Source organism: Streptopelia decaocto (assembly GCF_964273445.1).
Source record: "Streptopelia decaocto genome assembly, chromosome: 6".
In the NCBI taxonomy this organism is placed as follows: Eukaryota; Metazoa; Chordata; class Aves; order Columbiformes; family Columbidae; genus Streptopelia; species Streptopelia decaocto.
Window position 1 is genome coordinate 18085479 of NC_138660.1, and position 13682 is coordinate 18099160.

At 40.2% G+C, this 13682-nt stretch overlaps 1 protein-coding gene across 8 annotated transcripts in view; it reads left to right on the forward strand.

Moving 5' to 3' along the window:
• DOCK10 (dedicator of cytokinesis 10) overlaps positions 1–13682 on the forward strand; it is a 154125-nt gene that overhangs the window by 62920 nt on the left and 77523 nt on the right. For all 8 annotated transcript variants that reach the window (XM_082057115.1, XM_082057108.1, XM_082057112.1 and 5 more), the window contains exons 3-4: positions 4149–4238; positions 11915–11997. In XM_082057115.1, the coding sequence (XP_081913241.1) occupies positions 4149–4238; positions 11915–11997 (173 nt within the window). The remainder of the gene's footprint in view (positions 1–4148; positions 4239–11914; positions 11998–13682) is intronic.

Sequence of the window (13682 nt, forward strand, 5' to 3'; positions counted from 1 at the left end):
ATGTCTGATTTGAACCTGCAAGAGAAATAATAATTCATTGAATTAATTTACAAGAAGTGTTAAATGGCAAAGCTTATCTGTGTGATGCAAATCTATTGAAGTTCAGTCTGGCATGTACTTCTGGCTCTTCTGGGCTTTTGAAAGCCTACCCAGGTAGCCTCCAAGTATCATAGAGGCCTTAGAAGAAGGGCTGGGTCACGCAGTGCTCGTACTCCCCATCACTGCACTGACTGTTCCAGGCTTTTTTTTTTTTTTAAAGCTCTGAACAAGGAAGAGCTAAAATCTCCTTGTTTTTCAGATTGTGAAACCTCTGCTATCTAGATATTGTGCAGGGACAAAAGTTGTTGGAATACAGAAGTTCATAACAGAACCAAATGCATCTTTAAGGGCAAGAGCAGGCAACAAGAGTGCCTCTTCACTTGAAATGCAGCATGTGTGCCATAGGGGCAGCTCTAAGCACAGGACTTTAAGCCTCCTTGGAAATAACCCGGTAAAATTGAATTATTTCTAAAATCAAAAGTGTTGCAGTGGTGAGATCATGGTTTATTTTCAATAGCACATGACTTTCCCATGTGATAGGTGGTATCTGCTCATTCTTAGAGGAACAGAAATTGAGTCTGTTATTTTCAATGGAATATGGGTATCCTTGGCATGCAAGTTCACAGCAACCGGGAGGAAAAGGAAAGTGAGAGGTATCTAGACATAGAGGGAGGCACTGTATTTAAATAGAGCTAATGCAGTCAGCAAAGCTAACACTGTGTGGGCAAAGTATAGCGTCTCACACTGAACATGATTCAGCAAGTGATGGGGCAAAATCTGTCCTTTAAATGTTCTCTGTGCTTATTTTCCTTTCATTTTGCCCCACACACATCCCTTCTCGGTGAGGTCTGTGCTGGGACAGCAGCCTGTTGAGAGCACCATATAGCAACAGCGTTTGCATGGTGGTATTTGTACAACAAAGTTGCATCTTTTCCTACTTTTTAATTTGATAGACCAATTCAATACAGTTTTGGGTAATGTTGGGTAAATCTGTTTACTTGGATGAAAACGGTGCTGAGCAGCTCTTCTTTAGAGAGATTGAACTAAGAATTAACATACAGGAGCGTTTCTGCCCGTGTGCGGTTAGGTCTCTTAGAAGGGCTGCCTTTTCAGGAAGTAAATATAATCATTTTTGATGCATCTGTCTGAAGATTTAACCACTGGTAACATGCTTTCAGACTAAAAGCTATTAGAATAGATGCAGAGTGAAAATGTTTGAAATGGCTAATGGAGTTTGAACTCCATTTTCAAATACTAAACTCACCGTCTCAGTGGGAAGTAGACAGCGTCTGAAAACATTATTCCTAATCAATCGTTGCTAAGAAGCGATATTAACTTAATACTTTCACTGTAGAAAGCGGATGTAGGAAGAGATGGTGCTTAATTAAATTGCACCTTATAACTAATCAAACACCTGGGGCCAACAGTTTATGCAAATCAGACAGCCTGGCTGAATGCCAGAAATCATTGTTGGATATAATATATAAAGTAGATTAAAAAAATCATTCAGAAGAATTATGGAGTTTAATGTTCTAGGCTGATACCTGCATTATTTGATTATCACAGTTTGTATGTACAAATAGGAAGATAGTTGGCCTCCGATCTGAATAGACAATTCCTATGATTTCCTAAACATTAGAAAATTAGGCTGCATTCAAAACACCATTATAAATGCTGAGTTCTGTAAATAAAATCCCATATTTTTTGATGACCCTTCAGAAGCACTTAGTCTGTTGCTGAAATCTAGTTGTTTTCTGATGTAAAAAGGTTTTGGTAACTACATGCTATGCTTGATCAGCCTTTAAGAGCATTTAACTTTGGAAGTAATCAGCTCTGAACAGGAAGTGTTTTTGTGGCAAGGCTTTTGCAGCTAAGTGGTTGAAGATACCTAATTCTCAGAAGGGAAGTGCTTTGTAGTTTTTAAAACTAGTTTAAATATAAAAATACAGATTTTCCATGCCCCAATTCTATGAAAATAAACCTGTAATATTGTTTGGAGGAGCCTGCAAACACGACAAGCCCAGTGTTACCTGATTTCTCTGTTTTGCACAGCTATGTTTCTTTCAAGTGCAGCCTTGTTGAGAAGTTCAGTGGGGAGCATACCGCCAGTGACAACAGTGGGCTTGAGTTACATGTCTTGTTCAGCTACAGGATTTTGAACAAGCTGTATAAGGGCAGGGAGGCACAATGACCCGTTTACGGAAAATGTTAGCTGTCCTGGTCACTGCATTGATATCAGTTTACAGGAAGTGTTGTATCAGGTAAAAAAAATGATTAACTCTATGTCTTAACCGAAAAACAAAAACAAAAAAAAAAAAACACAAAAAACAAACAAAAAAAATAACAAAAGAAAATACTGTAAATTCTTCTACGTAATACCTGGGGCAGAAGCTTTCTTATGGGCAAGCACAACAGGTTGTTCGTCTTCTCCATAGCTTAGTCACCATCCCAACAGGGTCAGTGCAAGGTACAGAGAGCATCACACATCTCTTCTCTTGTGGCCTCCTGCTCTGCATTATTCTGGAACCAGCAGCTGATCTTCAGTTGTGGTGACACCATGGAAGGATGGTGTGTGACCTTTTTGGCTGCTGGTGCCCACGTTTAGGAAACTGCACTTAGTTTGTTGGGACAACAAGCTTTTTCACTTTGTGGAATCTATGAGGTCCCATCATTATTTGTGGGAGCCCAAGTGTTTTAATCATGTTGTATACTGAGATATACCAATGAAACAGAAAAAGTTTGCAGAATCCCATGACGTTTGCATATGTGCCTTTTTTTCAAAATTACTCATTTGGAAAATGATGGGGGGAGGGGAACAATGTGGTCTGTGCAAGCTGTAAAGAAAAATGCAGCTAACAACCTCCAGCCAATTGCCATGTAGAGTCTGGGTGCTTCAACTTGTAGAGCAAAACCGTCACTTTTAATTCTGAAACTGGGGATTGGGAGGAAAGCCTCCAGGAACACAGTAGATACTGCAGGGTGCTTCATGGTATTAGTAAGCAGTGGTTCTTCATACTAAACCAGTTGTATGCCATAGGCTTCGCTCTGGAAATCATGTGCCTTTCTGTAATAAAAGAGAGAATGAGCTTGGTAGATCAGATTTGTCTTGATTTCAGTCCTTCGTTGTCTTGAGTGGTGGAGTTACTCCCTTGTGACTGAGAGCATAGGCTGGTCTGCTGGGGTTTGGTTTTTCTTCTCTTCTGGCAGAGAAAGCGAGCAGGCCAGATCTGTGAAGTAATTCAGAGCACCTCAAGCTTCCTCCTGTGTGACTTTTGCAAAGTGGATGCTGTGCCTGAGCTCAGCATGAAGGCCCTGAGTCATGCAGAGGAGCACTGCTGGTGGCCCTGGCCTCTCGTTGGCCTGGTGGGAACTAACGGAGGCTTGGCTCCTTGTGGAGACCTTCTGGAGATCCGCTTCTCTGTGTGGTTTCCTGCTGTGGGGCCTGACAAGCCAGCTCAGATTGGAGCTGCTTTCAAAAAATGGCTTAATTTTTGCAGCATCTGGAATGAGGTTGCAGGAGCCATCAGGAGTCCCTTATCAGTCCTGCTCTGCTGCCTGCACCCCATGGGTCTATTAATACATGCCCCACTGCCTGGTTCCACTTGCTTTCCAACCAACAAGCTGTCCTGTGGGAGCCCTTTGGCAACTCATTGGGAGGACTCTGCTCCTCTCCTTCCAAAAGAGTCAAAGCTTTTAGTTCTCTTTCCACCTTGCTGAATAGGCATGAGGTGCAGAAGGGAAGTGGAGGAAGCAAGTAACACTGTTGGATTTGGCATATATTTCTGGGAGAGGATGTAAGGAAGACTTGACTTTTTTCTTTTTTTTTTTTTAATCAGAAACCTCAGAGACTGGAGCAAGCTTGCTTGGAACCAGGTTTTGTTTTTTTTTTCCCAGAAATCTATTTGGACACTGCTCTTGTTTGTAATTAATGCTTTAGCTGATAGTATTGAATAGCGTGTGTGGGCAGGAGCAGGGTTGTGCGTATGTATTGGCTGCATGACAAATTCTAAAATGCAAACCATAATAATAAGGTTCTTAACCCCTTCATGAGGTGAAACTGCTGTTCTGTCACTCTCAATAATTTGCTCTTTTTTTTTGTTTATTGTCAGACAGACACAATTTCACTGGAAATCAGGACGCTGTATCCTTCTGTACCTGAAGATGCAGAAGAAAAAGCAGAAAATTTATTTGTGAAAGAGGTAATTATCTAGTGTGTATCCTTTAATTTTAAATAAAACCAAGGGTTTGGGGGAGACTTGCTATGTTTATTAATGAACATCTTTCTTCTTTTAATATTGTGTAGGTGATTTGGATCAGGTTTGAATTTTGAAGGTCAGAAGGAGGGGGAGGGTTAACAGCATCACTGAAGGTGCCTATTTTGAGATGTTTGTATCTAGAAAAATTGCAAATGCACTGAATCAGCCTCTCATTCTACTGTTTTCCAGCTGCATTCCCTGTCACTACTAATCCACTACTATTGATATTGGTGTTTTTCTATAAGTGCTTATCATTTATGATCTGAATGCACTTTGCACTTTGATAATATAGATGTGTTTCCCAAAAAGATAACTATTTGACACTGGATTAGACTGTTGGAGTTGTTACGAGATATGTATTATTTGGAGGTGTATATTATAGCTATCTGAGGAGTAGTTGCACTGTGAAGGATGTGTAGGGGTTTATATTTATTGTCAGTACTTAGAGTCTGTTCTACCTTCACAGTATAAAGTCAAGCAAAGTTCTTCCATGGAAGTTAGAGCCTCACCAGGAGTGATTAATTGCCCCACGTTTAAAAAAAAAAACAAACCTATAGTTGTATTGTTTCCATAGCTGATCTCAGTTTGTGGGAGAAGATTGCTCTTTCTGCTACCTCAGGGATATTTCAGCTTGTCACTGGTTTTATCACTTCTCAAGGGCATTGGAGGTGCTGTGGCTGCACTTTAGATGGCTCTCTGAACCTTCCTTATCTTTCACTGGAGATGTAAAGTATAGCTCATCATTTGCATTGACAAAACAGATATATGAAACCAAATTTTCAGCCAACTTCTATAAGGGATTTAGTTCCAAGCAGTTATAATTAGCCCATAATGTGTGTGTTCTCTGCCCCCTTTCTCCCCCCCCCCCCCGATTGGGATTTTTCATAGCTGGCTTTCTGGTTTGAAAGAGTATAGGCTATTTCATATCCATTGTAACTGCAAGATAATTTGTGGAGGAAAAGTCAGTTGCAAACAAACACAGGGATTAGAAAAAAAAAAAAAAAACAAGATTAGGCAGAAATGTAGCTGTTGAATTGTATGCAACATCACATTTTACAGCCTGGCCCTGTTTCTCTCCAGCAGGTCTAGAAAGAGCAATAACAATTTACTACTAGCTCAAGTTGCCTGAACTTTGCCATCTTTCTTAACCTGACGGAAGGGTTAAAAGATAACATAGCTTGCAGAATTATCTACCTTCCCAGAAGCCTCACTGCCCCTTCAGCACTTTGGGGTCTGCTCTTTATTTTAAAGTTCCACAAGTTGCAAGGCCAGCACTGTGCTCATGGCTTTACAGAGAAAGTCGTGGGTCTAAAAATGGAACATAGTACACAGTGTCTGGGAATCATTACAGCTGAGTACTCCAAGGGGGGATGCTAATGACAACCTGGTAAAATACATATTGAGCACATCTATTAGCTCTCTCTGCAGTGCGAGTGAGCCAAGTTGGGGGGAGAGAAGCAAAGCAGTGGAAAAAAACAGTACTACAGAACTAAGCCTGTGCATGGAATAGTAGCAGGGTAAGGCCCTCTTTTAAAGTAGTAATGCATATGTTCCACTTTGCCACAAAGCCAAAAGCTATATATAAAATGAATCGAGCTCTAGGAAGAGGATGGTCTCTAGTCCAAAATTAAGTAAAACTGAGCTGTGCAGATCTGTGATGTAGTCCACTGCAGCAATTGCACAAATCTGTACTGACCCAGCAGCAGTCTGTTGTGTTCCAAGTTTGTGTTCGGCACTTCTGGATAGATGTGCATGAGTGGAGTTTCTGACCTTCACTACTTTTTTGGAGCTGTGAAAAAGCCAATGCTTTACTTAGTGAAGGAGTCTTCTCTTTCTTCACATCTACCATATCACGAGTAGTGAAGGCAACCATCTTGTATGTACTTGATTATCTGTTGGCCAACTGGGCTTGCTACAACCCAGGATCAAATGTCTGATTCCTGATAGGACTGTTGGGGAAACTGTACCAGGGCAATGTACAGCTTCATCTTGCTGAAGCCATTTGGGTGTTCCCCATAAGTGGTATGGCTATCTCTGGCCATTAGTGTATATTACACTATCTCAGTTGGTTTAACAAGTTGCCACACAAAGATATGGAGCAACTCAGTTAACTGCAAATGAAAAGCCTGCTGTTGAAAGTGAAAATAATTTTCTTCATGTTGTGCAGTGTGAGGACATCAGATCCATGATCTCCTATCTCATCCTTCTGGATATTTCATGGTGTTCCCATGGTCTTGTCTATAAGGTATGGCTAGGTCATTTAAAAGGGTTGTCAGAAGTCTGTAATCATGCCTTAAAAGGCTGGCTGTTTCTTCCTGCACATTTGTTTCCTACTAGTGGCAGTAGGAAGGCTATACTTCCACCTCTAGCTCTAGCTCTGCTGTTGCTAGAGTCCTTCAAGGATCAGTTGTTCATTTTTGTTTTTTCCCAGCCCTTACCAAAATCCATCCATATGACAGCTTGGGGATTTGATCGGATTCCCTTTGCTCAAGTGATCGTAAAGAATACTCACAGGCACGCCAGAATGACTTGATTGCCTGTGCAATATCAGTTTATGGATGCAAAAGAGCTGACAAGTCAGATGAAGAAAGATGAGACTGCTGTTGCTGAGGAAAACTTTCACTATGGACAGCATCTGATGCCTGATGCTGTCCACTGGTAGTGGAAGGTTTGTGCCTCTAGTTGTCTAATTCAGTTGTCTTAATACTGGTTTTAGATTTCTCAGTAACCAAAAACTTTGACTGTTGGTGATGTTCAGATGTTATAGTAATGACTGAGGCAAAAGAGTTCACTTTAAATAAGATGTCTAATCTTCTCCTTTTTGCTGAAACTGTAAAATGAAAAATGAATTAAGGTGATGAATAAATAACTAGTCCTTTGATAACTAAATATTTTTGGTAGGATGTAAAGAGAATAAATATTTTTACATTTTATGATTGATTAATATCTGAGTCCCTTTATTAATGTATACTTAATTATTAGGTGTATTCTAAAGGCAATACTTTGTGAATAGATAATTCCTATACCCGTAGCAGTCTTAGGTTATTTTCCTTGTGGATTTTTCTACCTTAACTTCTTAGGCAGGATGAGCTTGAGTAACTAAATTAGGTTCCAAGAAAAGAGAACTTTCCAGAAACTTTTGAAGCCAGAATAAAATTGTCTTTAGTGTTTATTTTTTTCTAAGTAGTCCTGAATTCATTGAATTCTGTACTGTACTATGCTGTTGCCTCCCAAATTCCAAATTATCTTACTCCTCACAGAGTCTGCTGCATGTATTTATGCCATCAACGTTGTCCTCGTAGTCTATAATCTTGGCAAATAGAAACATAGAAATAAAGTTCTTCCTTTCAAAGAGTGAAAACATTCCTAATATCACCATTCCCATCACTGTGTTCCTGAATATGCAAATCAAATGGCAGTCCTCGGGATTTTTCCCACATTTCATTTGGAAATATAGGGGATAGTGCATTTTGCAATTCAAAGTTATATTTAGTTTGGGGAACTTAACCATCCAGTTGCAACATATTTAATCCATTATTGGTTTGCATCTAATTAGTGTTTTCAGAAAGCATGCATGCGTATACACACATATGCGTATTATTTGTGTGTATGTATGTGAACGAAATTTTAGGTATATATTAAAAAAAAAAATCTAGAAAATAAATAAATATTGGCTTTCAACTGTCCTTTTCTAAATGAGTTTAAGCCAGATGATCCCTCCAAAAATGATAGGTGCTACTTGGCTATGTTTTTGGGAATTACGTTTGCAGACGGCCTGAATTTCACAGCTGGGTGATGACAGTGCCTTCCACCTTCCCAAATCCCCATGTGCTGCCTTTGGCTGTAGCAGCAGAAGTCACAGGATGGCTCTAAGAGCAGTGCCACATGTGTTCCTGGTCACGGGGCAGCGCACAGAGCAGTGCACAGAGCAATCGCTGCAGCTTCCCCTCGAGCACTGTGGCTGCATCCAGCTCACTAAGGTCTTTGCTTTCTGTTTCCAAGTTCTTGCATGGGTTTGCCCTTCCCTGTTCAATACCTCCTGCATTCCACCTTGGAAATAAGCACTCTTCAACAGTGAGTGAGGCAGCAGGATTGCTCTGTGCGTGCAGTTTCTCTGCAAGAAGCCCAGGTGGTCCACTAATTACTTGTACCATATGTACATCTGTATTTCTGATGACCACATACCTAGCGCTCTCTTAGAGAGAGTATAAGCAGGGTAGTTGCTTTCAAATGTTTCCAGGTGTTTGCTTCACTTGTGTTTCTCTCACTTCCCATTTTTATTTATCTATCTTTTTTTTTTCTTTCCAAAAGGTTCATTTGCATTGCAGGGTAAATCTTTAAGTGTCTCTTTCACTGTGTAGCCATCACGCTGTCATCACCAGAACCAGAGCTAAGACGTTACAGGTGGAAAAAGCTTGCAGGATTCTCTGTATCTCTAAGGAAAAATATAGGCCAGCTAGGCAACACCAAATAGAAGAGAAATGACCTGAATTTGATAAGGCCTTTGGGAATGGGCTGTGCAGCCTGCCTGGTCAACAATGCAGTAGGAAAGTTCATGCAAATGTGTGCCAGCCCTCCCACGTCCCAAAGCTTCCATTTCTCTGTCTATATTTTTCCTCCCCCACAGTCTACTTGAGCTCAACAGCCCCTGCACTGGTGCCTCCACTCTTGTCCAGGAACAGCAGGATCCAGCTCTGGCCTCTGCTGCTAGAAAGGTCTTTCTTGCTCCTTAAATCAGGTTCACAGGTATTTTTCCTCATTGGTAAAATTCAACTTCCAATAATAATTTCCAAATTTTTAAAAAATAGAAGTAAAATCATTAAAAGTCAGTACAGTCAAAAGAAATATTAGATTTTTAGTTGGGATATTCTGAAGAGAAAATGCTGTAACTTTTTTTTTTTTTTGAAAACTAGGTCTCTTTTACAGTGGATAAGCCACAACAAGCCAGCTCAAGAACAGCAGTAGCTGTTGCACTGAATTGGCTTGCCTTTTGTGAATTTACAGAATGGTACTTGAATGCGCTACTTGTCCCCTTTGGTTTTTATTTTGATTAGCTTTTTCTTGGAGGAGCACAATAAACCTTTATTTATAAACTAAAATACTGTGGCCTTCTCTATGTTATTCACAACAGTTTTTTTGAACACATCAGCCTATAATGTTTGCAATAAAAGCCTGTGTTGAGAATTCTCTGTGGGTTTTAATTGCATCTGTTACGTAGAATACTTAGTAATGAGAGTACCACTGGGAAAAAGTGTTCCTTTCTGTAGAAGGTTCAGTTGGTTTACATTTGCCCAGCAGAAAGTGAGTGAAGCCTGAACTGGAGGGTCTGTGCTCCTCAAAACACTCAGTGAAGGAGCCGTTCATTGGCTCCTGTAGAAAAGAGTATACGTTGCTCTTATGAGAGTATTCTCATAACACGGGTGACTGTCAAATAGTTTCACCTAAGGCTTAGATCACAAAAATTGAAGAGTGACCAAGTTGTTTTACGGAGATTCACAAAACAGAAAGGTTGGAATTTAGCTCTGTGTGTTTGGTTTTGGTTTGTGGGTTTGTTTTTTTTTGTTGTTGTTTTGGGTTGGTTGTTTTGGGATTTTTTTGGGTGCATATTTGTTTTGGCTTTGTTTTGTTTGTGGTTGCTTTTTGGTTGGTTTTTGTTTGATTGGGGGTTTTTGTTTGTTTTCTATATTCAAAGGCAAAGCGCAGACAATGTTGGAGTGGTGCAGGAGCATGGTTATCAGGGTAGGCTTTGGACCTGACCCTGCAAGGTGCAGAGTTAGTCAGTTATAATGCTATAGTATTATACTCATTATCAGAGAATATGTGATTATTTTATATTGCCTAATGGTCACACTTTATTCGGCATCCTGTAAGACAATGTGGGTTTATGTCAGACCAGGAAGTAGATGGTAGATCCACTTGGAATGGGTTAGCTGCACAGTGCCTTTGGCCGTGCTGAACCGCTGTTCCATGTCAGGGCAGGAGAGAGCTGCCTGTAGATAAGCATCCACTTCCTTGCCACCTTTTCCATACTCTAGAACAAATGAAACTGTCGCAAAAGACACTGACTGCACCCAAGGTGATTTCCTAAAATGATTTGTGGCTACATACTCTGCATGTCTAATACAAGATTTAAAAGGAGATTTGCCAAGTCAGTGTTGAGTAATTTAGAAAGCAGCACCTCTAAGTTCTCATCCCATCTCTGGTTTTCCTCCAGCAGCCTGATGATACGGTTCCTGTCCCTCTGCAGCAGACCCCACTGTGCAGGCTGCCAGGGAAGAGAGGAAACACTTCTGATCAGAGAAGCACTAACTTGTCCACATCCCTTTGTTGCCTTTTCTTCCACTTTCTCTGTGTAGCTTTTGGTATTTAAATATTTTTGATCTATCCTTTATTCTGTTTTCTTTGTCTCCTGGAGTCTTATCCTCCCTGTGCCTTTCTGTGGGACTGTCGTTTCTGTTCCCAACTCAATTTTTTTTCAATTCTACTGCTCCTTTCTCTATTGTAGATCTCAACCATCTTCCTCCCTGGCATGCTTCCTTTTCCCTTTGGTCTTGGGCAGCAGCTTCTTCTGTTAGGTTTTAGGCCTGATCCCTCTTTCCTCCTGTCCATCACACATGGATTGGTGCAAAAGTTCAGGTGGAGTGTGTGGAGAAAATAATGTACAATCCTGAGTAAATTCTTCAGCATACTGTACAAGTATCAGTTTGCATTTTACACTCCATAGCAGGAAGCACTAGAAATTCTGACATTGCGTCATTTTTCGTGTTGTAGATGTGTACCTTATCAAAAACTGTATGTATTTCATGCATCCTGTTGCCTTTAAAAATGTCATGTTGTGTTTAACTGAATCAATACAAGTTCTGCATTGAGTAAATCACACAGTTATTCTGATCTATTTGATAGCATAGCAAAGCCCTTCAGTATAGTCTTTGTTCAGGTCTGATTCCCTTATTTAAGGGAAATTGATATATTAAGAAAAATTTCAAAATATTAATGTAAAAACAGCAAGAAGTTTTTTAGAAAATAAAAGCTCCAAGAAGATGATGACTGAGCAAATTCATTGTGGAAGGGAAAATCAGACTGGTGAGAAGTTATTGTCCTATTAATATATTCCTTAATGTTGTTTAGAGGTTAAAGATACTTAAAGGCAGAAGAAGTAGTCTTGTGCTGCAAAAAGGGGGGATAAAAGGAGTAGGGAAAATGTATTTACAATGGAGAGCTTAGGTAATGAAACAGGGTGCAGACAAAAAAATGTATACTTAATGTCCATGGAGAAAGTCAGGCCTAGACTGAGTAGTGTCTTTTGAGGCAGTAACGATATAATTTAATGATGCTTCCTACCAAGAAGAGGAGAATCAGTAAAGCATGTGAAATTGCTGTGGGCCCCCTCCTCCATCTTGTGTGATTCGGTGCATTTGATTTAAAAGGGAAATTGTGCTTCGAAATGTGGAAATATGACTCTGACTTTCCTTTGAGAATTGTGCAGCCAACTATAAAAGAGAAGAATATGTTCTCTAGCACAAAGAACTCCCTCAGATCTTTCTTAGTTCTCAAGCCTTCTTGAGTCTAAGTAGTTATAGTAATTCTATTGTTGTTGTTTGTGTTTTTTTTCTCTTTAGGCTTGTAAATACTACAGTTCCCAGTGGCATGTTGTGAACTACAAATATGAACAGTACTCAGAAGACTTTCGACACTTACCACAGTAAGATCTAGCATAAGTTCTCTTTTTCTTTTTTTTTTTTGCTATTAGGTTTGTGTCATTTTGCTGACCTTTGTCCATATTTGCACTTTCCTTTGTCTTACATGCTCTGCTTGTTTTACTGTATTTATAGTGCCTTGCATTTTTAAAAAGGGGAAGAAAAGGTCCTTTAGCGAAAGTTCAAGACTCTGCAGAATTCACTAGTATCAACAAACTCTATTAGTGCTGATTCAAACCCTTAGAAGCATGTTTGCATATCCAAAGCACACTTGATACAGGAAAGCTGGCTTTCCCTTTTTCTTAATAATGCATAAATGTCACTCACCTTTAACTGGGATTAATTATCCGTTTAGTTACCCTGTGTAACAGAGGAGTAAGATTTCGTGTAGCGCTGTATAGCTGCACTGTACAGAAGAACTGGCTGGATGTGTCCGGCAGGCGCTGGTGCAGCGCTGGTGAACAGAGCTGCAGATGTGCCAGTGTCTGGGGAAGCGGGATGCCCTTCTGTGCTCTGAGGCAGGACATTAAAATCAGTGTAAAGGTGCTAGGAGGTGAAGGAACGAGTTCCTTGACTTGAGTGGAAAGAAATTAAGAATTTGGTGGTCATTCCTTCAGTTTCCACCCATACTCCTGTCTCAGGCAGGTTTGTATTTTGTGTCCTGAGGACCGTTTTAGGGAGTAGTGAGTTAAATCACTGAATGCCCAAATGAGCTATGTTGCCACCTCCTTTCCTGGAATTCGAGGCATTAAAATCATTGTACTGGGTGAAAAAGCTCATTATGTGCACATAACACAGGAATGGGTGCTCCAGGCTTGGGTTGGAACGAAGCTGGTACTAACTAAGTGTGTTGTTGTGGGAGTCAATAAACTGATTCTCATGGTCCCTCTAGATCCTGTGTTCCCATGGGTTTTGTGCTGCAAGCCTTCCCTCAGATCTGCTTTCTCTCTTGTATGTTGGTGTTTTATGAACAGTGAATACGGTGGTACAAAAAGCCATTAAGAGCAGCTTTGCTAATCAGAGATTATAAACATACCTTTTCTTAAGTGCTCAGTGTACTAATTGTTTTAGAAAATTAATGCATTTAGTGCTCAAGAAAAATGTCTTCCATTTAACCCTAAGTATCTTCACTCTTATGAAATATGCATTTGATAGACGTGTTTGCATTGCTCTGCATGAAAGTACATTTTAGCTGATTACATACATCCTCTTCTGTGAAGGTTATTTTAATATGGTGCTTTAATATGATTTACTTTAATGAGTTCATGCTTCAGGGATGTTATGGTGTCTCACATTTTTTCCTTCCTTTTTTTCCGCCTTGCACAGAGTATTATAACAGTATTTTATGTGCAATACCAGACCTGACTGTGACTAAGGTACTTCCATTCACTGAGGGTGTGCTGCACCTTCTCATGGGCTTTCCCATTTAGAAACACACAAACTGGGGCTCAGCAGCCTTCTGCAATGCTGAAGGACTTCATACGTGTATGTTGATGCCAGGCTGTGTTGTTTCATGCAGTCATACAACATGTCAAGTAATGGCTGTATGGTGTAGCAGATTTTTATCAGATATGCAAGTTATTCTTTCTGAATACTGACCCTTTCTGATTGGGAAGCAGCTGCAATGTGATGCCGACCACCTAGGGCATGTCCATAGTGCAATTCCATCGGAGCAATGCTGCGGCACGAG